This window comes from Arachis duranensis, chromosome 7 (assembly GCF_000817695.3).
Source record: "Arachis duranensis cultivar V14167 chromosome 7, aradu.V14167.gnm2.J7QH, whole genome shotgun sequence".
NCBI classification, from domain to species: Eukaryota; Viridiplantae; Streptophyta; class Magnoliopsida; order Fabales; family Fabaceae; genus Arachis; species Arachis duranensis.
Genome location: NC_029778.3, coordinates 66179645 through 66193464, shown reverse-complemented (window position 1 = coordinate 66193464; position 13820 = coordinate 66179645). Strand labels below are relative to the sequence as shown.

Here is a 13820-nt window from a genome sequence, read left to right as displayed (position 1 = left end):
ATATGTTCTAACTACTATATCAACAACCTCAATCAAACTCCACCTATCTTTATCATAATAGTCAACAACCGTCATTTTCCTACCCACATAATGCAAGAATTCTCCATCAAACCCAAACTTGCCACGGTAGTATATCTTTACACTAAAATAACTCATTCCAAAATTAACCTGTAAAATATATCAAAACAAACATTAAACAATGAAAAAAATCAACGATAAACCACATGCATCAACACAAACCAACTCACACAATATTAAGGTAAGAAAGGAAAAAAAATCTTTCACTACAACATCTAAAATCCTAGACACTAACATGACACCAACACACATCAAATAAAGACACACACATAAACAAAACTTCAACACCAAACTAACTGGACGAAGCAAGTTACGAAGACTACGTACCTTCTATTGTTGCCATTCTCGACTTGTAACTCTTGATTCCACCTCAAAATCGCACTCTATCGACCAAAAAGCATCGGGCTACAAATTTTTCTTTTGATTGATGAGTAATGATGAATGATCGTTAGAATTAAATTTCGTATGTGAGAGAGAAGAAGAAACATTTCATATTTAAACTGTTAGTGACTTAGTGTGAAATGACTTAGTATGTATTTCACATGCAAAAATGAGCAAATGTGGCTTTAATTAAAAAATTAAGAGTAAATACCCTATTCGGCCCTTGACCTTTTCTCCGTGAGCCATAGCGCACCTTAATCATTCTTAAACCTCAATCAGGCCTCAACCCATTAAGGAAAATGGACAAATCGATCCTTGCTACCAAATGCAAATAGTTACCCACTGAAATGTCAGGTAACAATGCCAAGTGTCACATCCAAAAGGTTGTAGGGACTAAAAAATCCCTTTCTTCTTTCCTTCCTTCCTTCCTTTGTCAATGGCGAATTCCATTGTTATCCCTTACACAACCACTAAACCTTATTCCCCATTCACATTAAGGATTCATTATCCAAAATCCTTCCAACCCCTTGCACAACCACTGTTTTACGTTGCTCTTTTACTCTTTCCTTCACAAATCCTTGACTTTGTGAGCCAAACCATAGCATCAACCAATTGAACAAAACTAAAGAAAAATAGAGAAATCTGTGAAAGATTAAATCAATTAGGATGATGACGCACCTGACCTCAATAGTGTTAGGATTCTGTTGGCAGCGGAGAACAAAGAGAAAGTGGTGGCGGGCAAGAGAGTGCAGACAGTAGAATGCGAAAAATTTTAGGTGGAGACAAAGCTCTGTAGGTGATAGAGAGCAGAGAGCTATCGATGATAGAGGAAGAAAAAAATGGTGACAAATGCGGCAGAGAGCGATGACATCAGACAGTAGTGAAGCACCTCACAGAATAAGAGAAAAAAGAGAAAAAATTGTAGATTGAGATTGTTTCTGTGTGTGTTGAAAGAAAGTATATTCAAGAAGAAGAAGAGATAGAGAGAAGGTTGTGTACGGAATTAAAAGGGTTTTAAATGGTAGATCATTGAGGTGAATGGAGAATGAAGTTTAATGGTTGTGTAAGGGATGGCAGTGGAATCCGTCATTGATGAAGGAAGGAAGAAGGAAGAAGAAGAAGAGATAAAGAGGGTTTTTAGTCTCTGCAACTTTTTGGAATTGACATTTGGTACTGTTATCTGACACATTAGCGGACAATCGTTTGTCATTCGGTAATAGGGGTCGATTTGTCTATTTTTTTAATGGGTGAGGCCTGGTTGAGATTTAATATATGACATCATCTCCATTAAGTGTAAGTGAAAAATTTAAGATAAATAATATTGATACTATTTTAAATATTTTGGAATAAAAATAACATAATTAAAATATTAGACGTCAAAATAGGAGGCATTCCAAACCTAAGGTAGCATTTGGTGGAGAGACAGAGATTAAAAGACTGAGACAAGAGACAAAGACTAAGAGACAGAGATAGAAATAAATCTCAGTATTCTGTTTGGTGTAAAATGGGAGACAGAAATTAAAACAAGAATGAAACTCTAGTTTAATTTGTACAAAAAATAAAATTAGAATTAATTAATTGAAATGAGGGTATTTTATGTATAAAATGTTATTAAAGTTTCAGTTTCTGTTTCTAAACATTTTATTTTTTTGTATCTTCAGTTTTTAAAAGTACTAAAATACTAAAATTTTAAAGATAAAGACAAAAATTTTAGTATCAATCTCTAAATCAACAAATATAATACTGAATTTCTGGTGCTAATACCTCGAAACAAACGTTAGATACGGGACAAAGTAGTAGTACTAATTATTACACCCATGGTTTGTGTCTTTTGCATGGGTGTTGGGTGGTTTGTTCAAATTGGTCACTGCAACCACCATAAAAATCAACGTAACAATCAAACCATGGAAAAAATAGAAAAACTCCAAATTCATAACACAACCTCCTCCGCATGAACACTGAACTGAATCCAACACTCCACGCGGCCTTTTCAGTTCCACACACACTTCACTCTCAGCTCTCAGCTCTTCAATTTCAGTTCACCAATGGCGGTTTCGGGCCTCAGAGGTGGTACTCTTCGTTTGCCACTCCCCTTCCACCACCACCACCACCACCATTCTCTTCGTTTTTCTCTTCCTTCAATTTCTAACACCAGAGCTCATTCCAATTCCAAGTCAAAGGGTTTCACTCTCTTCGCTCGCTATGCTCAAGCTCAGGACCTTTTCTCCTCTCGCCGTATCCAAGGTCCATTTTCAATAAAATTAGAAACTTCTGCGATGCTTTTTGGTTTGTTGCTGTTAGCTTTTGTTGGCCGTTAATTGGATTTTACAGTTCAGGACTTAATTTTGCAAAACAAATAAAAATTTCCTCCAATTTCTATTTTTTAGTTTCTGAAGTATGATTATTGGATTCGTTTGTCACGCTTCATTTGTTTTAGAATCTGAATCTGATTGACTCTTTCTGCTAAAGGATCGGATGTTAAAATCAATAGAGTTCTGCAAATCATTTAAAGGGATTACATGGTGTGAATCTTGTTTCACTAAGGAACAATAATTTCTCACGTTTTCATTTAAAATTGTGATTTTGTTCTTCTTTTAATTATATGTTGGAGTGTCAAATTTAACAAACTAGGATTTGCTTTAAATCGCATCAGATAACATTGAAAACTTGCCCAAGCTGGTGGAAGACATTGTGCAGACATCCATCAACACAGGCCCTAGGGGAGTCTTTAGGCTGGCTCAAGGCGTTCAAGCCCTCGTTGGGGTCGGTCAAGAGTGGTTGACTGATTTATCAAAGGTATAACTAAGACACTTATATGCATGTTTCTTTTGGAACATAAGTTAATGTGTCAATATCTTTCTTGATAATTTTTTTAGTGAAAAATTAGGAGTATTAACTCTTTTGCAACAATTTGTAGTTGTCAAATTCATCTGCTGGGTTGCCGCCTGAACTGCAGCTTGGTTTACTTTCCCCCTTTTATTTGAGGAGGCTATTTGAACGCATGGGTGCAACATACATCAAATTAGGTCAGGTATGAGTTGATTCCCCAACTCGCTCTTTCCTGTTTCTATTTGATACTCTTATTTGATAAGTAAAAACTTATTATGCTTGATTATTACAGTATAGGATAACTCCATATTGGTTCATGGAAACATGTTCATGTTAGGGCATTATGGTATCATTTGATCTACATAGTTAATCCCACTTAATGGAATAAGGCTTAGGTGTTTTAACTGTTGTGTTCAATATTCATTTATTTGGAGTTGGAAAATGTTAGTACTTAGTACAGAAGATAAAATTTTATTACCACTTGATATGATCTTTTACAAAAAGTATGTACAAGAATTTCAGAACTGTTTCGATAAAGCTCCTCCTGTTCCTTTTGAGGAAATCCAATCAATATTGCGTAAGGAATTAGGAAGACCAATAGAAAGTGTATATGAGTACGTTGATCCAACTCCTATTGCTTCTGCCTCTATAGCACAGGTATTTTAAAATCTCTTTAAGAACAACTTTTCTTGTGTGTTGCTTTCGCTGCTGCTAATGCAATTGGTATATATTACATCTAGGTTCATGGTGCAAGGCTAAAAGGCAGCCAGGAGGATGTGGTGATAAAGGTCTTAAAACCAGGAATAGAGGATGTCTTAGTGGCAGATCTTAATTTTGTTTATGTTGTTGCTCGGATATTGGAGTTCTTGAATCCTGAAATAAGCCGAACATCGCTGGTATAAACAATTGACCACTTTCCTTGCATATTTTGTTTACAATATGAAGAATGATACCTTTTTAAGTATCTATTCAGGAAGAGTACAGTGTTCTTGTTCCATTCACCAAATTTCTTGTTCTTTCTACTTTTCTACATTAAAAACAATCTTAGAACTGCTATTTTCATTTGTTCATTATTATGGTTTTCATCATTGTAAACGCCAGTGGCTAGAACTTGCTTGTAATGCGCATCTGTCGAGTAGGTTGGTATTGTTAAAGACATAAGGGAGTCTATGCTTGAAGAAGTTGACTTTCAAAAGGAGGCTGCAAATATTGAGGCTTTCAGGAGATATTTGGAAAACATGGGACTCACAAGGGAGGCAACAGCTCCGAAAGTGTATCAATACTGCAGTACACAGAAGGTTTTAACTATGCAGAGACTTTATGGTGTTCCTCTAACTGATCTAGATTCCATAAGTTCTCTTGTTCCGAATCCAGAAACCAGCCTTATAACTGCTCTCAATGTGTGGTATTGCTCTGAGTTTCCTTTTGCAATTAATGTTTCTGTGTGTTCCCCTTTTTTATTTATCTGAAGACATGTATAGTGACTCTTAAATATGAACTTGTGGATCTTGGTATGAAAGTGCAGGTTTGGAAGTTTACTTGCATGTGAGTCTTTTCATGCAGATGTACATGCAGGAAATCTATGGCTTCTACGGGATGGCCGTATTGGGTTTCTTGACTTTGGTATGCTTTATCTTCCTTGTTCATGATTTACAAATAATTCTACTTAAGTTATAACATTTGTTGTGGTGTTTGTCATCATCAGTTAAAAGTTTCATATTTTTCTGTAGCATGTACAATCTATAAGAAGTTTCACATTTTAATAAACAGGAATTGTTGGGCGTATATCCCCCAAAACATGGGCTGCTATGGAAGTCTTCTTGGGTTCAATTGCCATTGACGATTATGACTCTATGGCATCTTCCTTAATTGAAATGGGTGCTACGAATAAGGATGTTGATGTTAAGGCCTTCGCAGGAGATTTGGAAAAAGTATTCTCATCGATAAAGGTGAGCACTGTAACTCCCTGATACTTGTTATATAGCCATAGTCCATCTCGAGACATATTAAGTATAGAAGTTATAAAGCTCCGTGCCGGTTCNNNTCTCTCTCTCTCTCTCTCTCTCTCTCTCTCTCTCTCTCTCTCTCTCTCTCTCTCTCTCCACACAACATGGTCATGAGATCGATTACATAGTATGGGGAGTAGCTCTTTTCTTCACATATTTTAGTTTTGTGTGATGTCTCACCATTAATTTAAGAGGTGGGACCTTCACATGACATTTCATAAAAGAAAGATTAATAGTGATACACACAAGGTGGTCATGTGAAAAAATGGCATGTCACTCCCTTATGTTTGTGCATTTCTGTAGAAACACTGCATATCTATGTATATGTATACTGATGTGTGCACGCTAGTATCATTTTGGCGGAGAATTGTTTGTAAGTTGCAAATATGGTAAATGTTTGGCTTAAAAACAAATTAAAATCCTATCTTATTAGGTGGTAGTCTATACTGTAGTTAGGTTGGTTTCGTGTGAGTAGCTAGTGATTTAATGAGTTTAGTTATTTAATTGGCAAAGAATAAAGAGCAGTCTGGTGCACAAGCATCCTTCGTTAGGTCTGGGATAAGGCCACACCCAAAGGGTGTAATGTATGCATCCTAACCTAATAATTATTCCAGTGGCTGTTTCTACAGTTTGGACCAATGACCTTGAGAAAATTTATTTTCATTTTTGTAGAGAAATACTTCTATCAAAGAGTGACTGACTTTCTAAGAGTACTCCCCACACGAGTTGATTTTTGTTGCATTTTGTTTTTGTGCATATGCTTAATTTAAATGCAGGAGCTGGACAGTGAACTAGTTGTAGCAACCGCAAGCGGGAATAATGCAACCACTGTTTCTGCTAATATAGTTTTCGATGAGAGGCAAATGAATGCACTCTTCCTTGATGTGGTAAGCTATAGTTGAACTTAGGTTGCAAATCAATGAGAAGTGGCTACTGCTATTTGAAGCATTGCCACTTTTCAACATTCCATGGTCATAAACTTGGGAGATCCATTTATGACAGTGATACTCCTTTTCTGAGAAATTTCTTAAGCTGGATGTTGGTTTTCTTGAATCTGATTGTTAATATACTTCATTTTTTCATGTGCGTGCAACAGGTTCGAGTTAGTGAATCATACGGATTGAAGTTTCCTCGAGAATTTGCGCTTCTCTTGAAGCAGCTCTTGTATTTTGATCGCTACACTCGGTTGCTGGCTCCCAATTTGAACATGCTTCGAGATCAGAGGATTTCCATTGCCTCCAACAGAAGAAACAGGTATAGAGACAGTTATTAATCTGTCATTATCAAAAGTTTAAATGTACCTAATTTTAGTTCAAAGAAGTTGTATCTCGACAAGGTTATTTTTGTAAATAAGTATTCCATAGTTGGGACTTAATTTTCTGATGATTCCATTGGAGATTCACTTGTCACCACTATCATACCAACTTCAGTTACAAGTTAGAAATTTGTTACTACAAGGAAATGTTAATCAGATGTTTCTTTTATAATAATAAAAATGCCGCATTATGCATATAGCTAATGGCAAATCTTTAAATGCAATTTCAATTTGTGACGACCAGTTGGACTGAAAGATACCGAAAAAAACCCAAAAAAGAGAAACCAATATTATATCTATTATGTTTTAATAATTATAACTATATACTCTTTCTAATTATATAATATACAATAGTAACAAGGAGTTTTAATAAATTTAGTCCTCTAATTTTCATCTTATAATTAAATTAGTCTTCTAGTTTTCATGTGATGATCAAATTGGTTTTTCAAACACATTTTTAATTATGTCAACTTGTCTAATAACATACTACAATAATTGTTAAAGCTCTATATCAGTTTTTTAGTAACGCATTAAAGTCACTGGCGGAGAGACTAATTAACTTGATTCATTGACAAAATTGCATTGCGACAAACAGGTGGAAGAGCTGGCACACCAGGTTGTTCAAGTAACATTTCTTTATTGAAATTGTTAGAAACCAGTTACGGCTATGAATATGAAATTAGTTGAAATTACAATAAACTTAGCGGTTCAAACAAAGCATATTTCAAAAATGATGCTAAATAATTGGCTTATGAAGAGTATATAAATTGATTTTGACAAAGAAAATAAGAAAGAAAAAAATAAGGTAGTATTTGTCACTTATATAAATCAATAAAATGTTGTATTCTTGAATTTAGAAATATTTAAAACAAAGATATGGTATTACAATAAAAGTTTAAAATTATCTACTTAGAAATTAATTTGAAACAAAATGTGTGAAAATGTTAATCTTTAAATCTTTAACCATTTTTGGGTCAATTACAGGCTTAGAGATACTAATTACGTGTGAATGGACTCATTTTCCTTCCCTGAAAATATGAACGAGGGATATCTTTTTGAACTTAAGATATACACACAACAATTACTGGTATGTACACTAAAATCAAACTTTTACAATTACATATTATTCAGCATATGTTGCTGAGCCGTGTTGCACATAAAATTTGCTAATTTACTTCTAGGGAAACAAGTCAATCTCATTGTCCTTGTTCTATAGTCTATACACCAAACAGCTACAAGAAATCTAAAACAAGATAATTCATTGCATGTATGCTTCTCATTACTCATCATTCAACCTAAGATTCCGATAAACTTCACTTTAGATTTTGTTATGACTAGGATCATATATCATTTTCCACTTTGAAAATGGTCTCTTTATATTCAAGAGGGGAATTAACCCCTCTTATCACTTGACTTGGTGAAGAATAACCCATCAATTGATGAAGTGGCGAGCTTTTTTGTTGAGACCTTATGCCCTCAATTTCCGGTGGCAATTTTTCAGATCCTGACACATTGGAGGAATGCATAGCTATTTCACTAGGACCTCTTGAAGCAATATTATTCTCCTCTGTGATAGGCTCAAAGTTACCATTTGAAAAAACACTTTGTTTATGATCTTCATTGCCATGTGAGGGATGTAACGGTGTCAGAGAAACAGGATCACCTTCTGAGGAATAGCTCTTGCTGATGGAATGGCCAAAATCATCGGAATATGAAACAGGGTCGGCATGAGAAGAATGATCATTGTTGGCATGAGATGCAGAATTTAGATTGTTGTCAATGATCATCTCATTTTGTTCATCAAGTTGACTTGATTGGAGACCCGGAGTACTTGGTGCACCATATGAAACTATATGGCTTTGGTTCTGCAGTGAAAACTTAAGTACCTCTGAACATGCGCCACATTTTAGCTGATGACATACCCTTTTGAAAAGGAGAAAATCTGCAGGCATCTGCAGCAGCTTGAAGCATTTGTGACAGGTCACGAAAGGTGCTCCACCTGCTACTGGCCGGTAATGTCGCTTGTTCAAGTTCTGTTTCTCCCTTAAATAATTCTTCATCTCAGCCACTCTATGTATTTGATCACAGGATTTTGTTTCAAGGTCATATCCTGGGATTTTGGGGCTCATGAACCATTGTGGACTTGAAGGAAGAGAGTGGTGAGATGAACAACTGGGACCTGGGTGGTACCTGCATAGATCTTCATGAGTGTAAAGAACACGCGGCGGCAACTCTGCCGAGCATTGCCACTCTTGGGGACAACAATGATAACAAGGATGATCAACAAGGTGTGTACTGCATGTTGCCTCAGATAAATATGGTTGTGAATAGTTATGCCTTCGACGCCAATTGCTTCCGTGGCTACATCTTCCCTCACACCTAGGGTAATCAAGACCGTGATGAAATCTTCTTTCAAGAAGGTCGTGGCTATGATATGTTGAAAGATGATTTCCCTTATAAGAGACATCCATGGATGATCTTCCATTTGTTTCCCCACTCATGTATCTGGTTCTGTTAAGTTGATCTTGCAATTTATAAACAATTCTCATCAGTTTCATCTTTTCTTGGTCAGGGTCCTCACAGGAGTCCGGTGAAACAAAGCTTGAGCTGGCATAGAGCTCATCAAGCGTTTGACTTAAAGGGCTGCCACTTTCGTAGCCGGATTGGGAACTGCTTCGGTGGAAGGGCATGTTGGATGAAAAATCATCTCTTGTCCTCATACCATGTGAACGACCATGTCTGGTGTACTCCAGAACTTGGTTTGGATTCCATCTTCTGTCTCTCACAACATGATGCCTCTTTGCTCCTAGAAAATATGATTGGTGTTGGGTCTCAAGATCTCCATAGCAATCAACAAGGCCTTTTCCCTTTCTCGAGTTTCCCTCAAGAACATCATTGACAACGGTATAAGAGTTCTCAAAAGAATCTAGACTAGGGAACTGCTCGTACACTCCATCATTAGAAGAGATGCTGCCATCATAAGCATGAAGGCTTCTGGTAGCTGGAGATTTAGGCAATTCTCCAAGAGTACCACTAAACTCTGTGCTGGTATTAGCTACTTCTGTGGCATCAACATCCACGGATCTTACACAGTCAAAACTCTGGTGAACTTTTTTCTGATCTTGTGTACCTTCTTCAAGTTTACATTGAGCAATGTTTTCCTTTTCAGAGACAAAGTTCTCAGTACTTGATCCTTTGGCAGTAGAAGTGCTTATGGTAATGTCAGCTTCAGATTTCGCACCCGTTGATTGGACGCTTCTGGGATTTTCTGCTAGAGCCGGTTGGGCATCATTAGCATCTTTTCCACCCAATTCAGAAATTAACTCATGTCCTTCCCCTTTTACTGACAAGTTTTCATTGTTTAACTCTCCTGCTGCTCCTTCCAAACTACCTCCGCTGATGTCCACTTCATACTTTACCCCTGCCAGAGCTGATTTATCATTATTGACATCTTTGCCCACTGCCCAAATTAACTCTTCTTCTGCTCCTTTTTCTGGCATATTTTCATTACTTGGCTCTTCTCTTGCGAGTTCCAGCTTTGAATCATTTGCTTTTTCTACTAAATTTTCTGCCACTGATTTCGATGAGCTCTTAATTTCACTATTAGCTAGCTCCTTTGAAAAACCTTTGTTTGACACTCTTTTATGCCTCCTGATATCTGAGAATTTATGGCTATCCATCTCTTCTGCAACTTCATCTGATAGACTAAATGATCCAAGCTGCTCCCCCATGAATTCAACATTTCGACTTTGATTCCTGCCAGGAGAACTAGTTGCTTGTTTCATCAACCCATTCTCCCGTGGAAGAACTAGCTGCTCTCCATTGCATTCAACATTTTGAATTTGATGCCTTCCATCATCTTTATCTAAATAACATCTTATCTTTTCACTTGAACCATTCTCCCAATGAGGAAATACCTGCTCTCCATTGCAATCACCATTTTCAACTTGACCTCTTCCACCATTTACATCCAAAGAACACTCTCCTATGGAAGATCTAGGTGCTTCTTCCCTCACACCATCCTTCTTAGAAGAAACGAGCTGCTTTCCATTGCATTCACCATTTTCAATTTGCTCCCTTGAATCAATTCCATCCAAAGAACAACCTCTTGAGGAAGAAATAGCTTCTTTTTCTCTCAAATTATTCTCATCAGTAAGAACACCCTGCTCTCTACCACATTCACCATTTCTAATTTTCTCCCTTCCGTTATTTCCACCCAAGGAATGTTCTCCAGGGGAAATATTAGTTGCTTTTTCACTCAAATCATTTTCCTGAGGAAGAACTCCCTGCTCTCTATTGCCTTCACCATTTTCAATATGACCCCTTTGATCATTTTCATCAAGAGAACATCCTCCTGAGGAAGATCTAATTGCTTTTTCCCTTATATCATTTTTCTGGGAGAGAACTACCTCCTTTCCATTGCATTCACCATTTTGAATTTGATTCTTAAAATCATTTCCATCTAAAGAACATTTTCCCGAGGAAGATCTAGTTGCCTTTTCCTTCATATCATTCTTCTTTGAACGAACTACATCCTCTCCACTGTATTCACCATTTTGAATTTGTTCCTTTCCATCAGAAGAACTTTCTTCTGAGAAAGAGCTAGTTGCTTTCACCTTCAAACCACTCTCCTGAGGAATAGCTAGCTGCTCACCATGGCTGTAATGCTTATCATCAGAAACAGGATGTGCATCAGTTTTACATGCGCTGGATTCTGAGTTCAAAGTTCCACTTCTTCGTTTCTTAGCTGAATAGAGAGCAACGAAATTATTTCAGTTCTAATTTAACAGACATAAGATTTATATGTATAGAATCAGTATCTTCATTTATAATGTAGGATTTTATACAAATTCCTTAAATACATAAAACCATTCAATTTACTGAAGCAGTAACATTTGTTTGGCACATCAGAATACTTAATTTGGTTTGCATGAGTGCACAGAAAAAAAAAGAAAAATTTTAGCGTTTGGTCTAGCTGCTTTTGCTTCATCTTTTATTTTCATTTATATTTTCAGTGTTTTCTAATTTTAGGATTTTGAATGAAAAATTGAAAATAGTAAAAACTGTAGATGTTTTCTTTTATTTACCTTGAAGTGTTGTTCCACATCCACCACACTTGTACACATCAAAATCTGGATGCTCTTGAAGAAGCTGCCGACATTTAGGACATAAAACAAGTCGAATTTTCGGAGCTGATTCACCAGACATCTTACTCCAAAATTGTCAATAATTCAATTGTCCAAAGAGTGACTCTTGGAAACATATATCATATTCACTCAACAATCCAGCTGGCGAAAAATTATAAAAAAGGATTAAAAGAAGCAACAGATTAACAAGGATTCTTCTGAACAGTGACAGTAAATTATGGGACGGAAAAACATTATGATATTTCAAGAAAATGAATCTGCAAGATGAAGCAAAACCAACATAGTTACTTATATGTCATTAAGAAACAACCTCTCTTTACCTTTAGTAAGTTTTGACAAAGTGGATCATCATCATGGGCCCTTAAACCAGCTAATTCTACCAACTCCAATTTACTAAATAAGTGGACACCACCACTAACTATCAAAAGATACAGCTGCTACTGGAACAATTGCTTTTCCTGAATATGGAAATGCTCCTTGAAAAGGAACATCCCTTAAATTTTGAAAATAAAGGTAAGATTCTCATAATTTATCCACCACATGGTATTTTCTATGGCAATTTCATATATAAAATCAATAAAAATGAGAAAGCCACCAAAGAAACTATTTTTTTTTCCATTTTTTCTACTATTTTAACTAATATTTTCCAAAAATGCCACACGGTTATGATGTAAGGAAAATTTTGACTTGAAGTGACAAAAACAGACAGAGGAAAAGAACAGAGAACAAGAAGTTAAAATCTCAGAAATTCAGAGAGTACAAGACAAAGTTTGAGTTCACGCACGCAGAGAGCGAATCATCATTAATTATGTAACTTGTATATGCATTCATCTCAAATTAGTCAAATATATTAAATAACCGAAGAAAGAAATGCTCAAACAACGATAAACGGGGGAATTTTTAAGAACAGGTGAGAAAACAAAGCGAAGAAAAAGAAGACATTCACATGAAGAATCAGATATAAGAATTAACTAGTTTCTATAGCTACATCCCCACCTTAGTTGAATCTTGATGCAGGTTAATTAGATCGGATCATATTCTCGAAAAATCGAAGATGTTTTGCAGATATAGAGAAAGATTGAAGGAATGAAGAGGAATAACGAACCTGTTGAGGAGGTTGCGTGGGAGAGAGAACACGAAGAAACGGTGACGAAAGTGTGTCGTTTTGGGCGGAGCTTAGGTTACTATATGCGGTTATGACTGAAGAATGGAATAGCAACAGTAAGTAACAGTAAATAACAGGAGAATGAGCGTTCAAGAGAGAGAGAGAGAGAGAGAGAGGTTACTGTTGTTATTATCTGTCGTGTTGGGAAGGCAATTGGGAAGGCTTTTCTCTTTTTCTTTTTTCTTTTTTTTTTCTTTTCTGATTTTGAGTCAACTACTGCGACCAAGAAACAAGGAGGAAAATAGGGACTTTCGTAGTTCGTCACTTCTTCTCTGTGTTAACTGAAACTATAACTGTTTGGGTGTAACCTCTTTGCATTTGTCAGTGTGTGTCTCTTCTCTTTTACTTTTCTCTCTCTGTTGTTTTAGTGTTTTTTCGTGCAGTGTTTTCTGGTGTCTACTGTCTAATGGTTTCTTCTTCGATTGGAAAGAGAGAAATGAAAGGGAGAGAGAGAAAACGGGTAATGCGGAGTGGGGACAGCGCCAAGTGTTTGCAGTGTGTAACGGGTTTCGTTCTTTCAAAGTCGGCGCTGCTCCTATTTAAACTTTAAAGCGTAACACAAGGTTGCGGGTCCCTCTCAACAAACCATATGACGTGGCATATGTCAGCACTTAGCAGAATTTATTTTGGTGAATTAAGACATTTTCTGTATAGAACTCTTATCCATTCGAGTTTAAGCTAATTTATAAAATTATTTAATATAAAAATATAATTAAATTCTATAGTTGACGACAAGTATTATGAAATTGTCATATGTGTTCAATTAAGTCTTCATTCAGTTATCAATGCTATTGTCTATTTTGAAATTGGGTGTTTCTTTGGAGAAATTAATGGTATGGCGCAAAATCTTCCTCTCTTAACTGAGATTGTGACAAGTCATTTTCAACATTGTCATACTC

The 13820-nt window shown here is 36.2% G+C and overlaps 2 protein-coding genes across 4 annotated transcripts; one reads left to right on the top strand and one right to left on the bottom strand.

The window, feature by feature from the left end:
- The first annotated feature begins 2287 nt into the window (after positions 1-2287).
- Positions 2288-6683, top strand: LOC107459333 (uncharacterized aarF domain-containing protein kinase At5g05200, chloroplastic). Its single transcript, XM_016077554.3, is given in 10 exon segments — positions 2288-2703; positions 3113-3255; positions 3377-3512; positions 3779-3945; positions 4029-4184; positions 4428-4693; positions 4814-4911; positions 5059-5237; positions 6071-6181; positions 6391-6683. Coding segments are annotated over 10 exon segments (1632 nt in total). The 5' UTR covers positions 2288-2504; the 3' UTR covers positions 6568-6683.
- Positions 6684-7699: 1016 nt separating this feature from the next.
- On the bottom strand, positions 7700-13432 carry LOC107459332 (uncharacterized). Of its 3 annotated transcripts, XM_016077549.3 has the most exons (5): positions 13043-13432; positions 12862-12956; positions 12077-12249; positions 11697-11897; positions 7700-11356 (listed from the first exon to the last, which is right to left on the bottom strand). In XM_016077549.3, exons 4-5 carry the CDS (start codon positions 11815-11817, stop codon positions 7950-7952), a joined length of 3528 nt encoding a protein of 1175 aa, XP_015933035.1. In that variant the 5' UTR covers positions 11818-11897; positions 12077-12249; positions 12862-12956; positions 13043-13432; the 3' UTR covers positions 7700-7949. The 3 variants fall into 3 exon arrangements, with proteins under 3 accessions (XP_015933035.1, XP_015933036.1, XP_020983786.1); XM_016077550.3 differs by lacking the exon at positions 12077-12249; XM_021128127.2 differs by lacking the exon at positions 12077-12249 and having other exon boundaries at positions 12862-13432.
- Between the last annotated feature and the right edge of the window lie 388 nt (positions 13433-13820).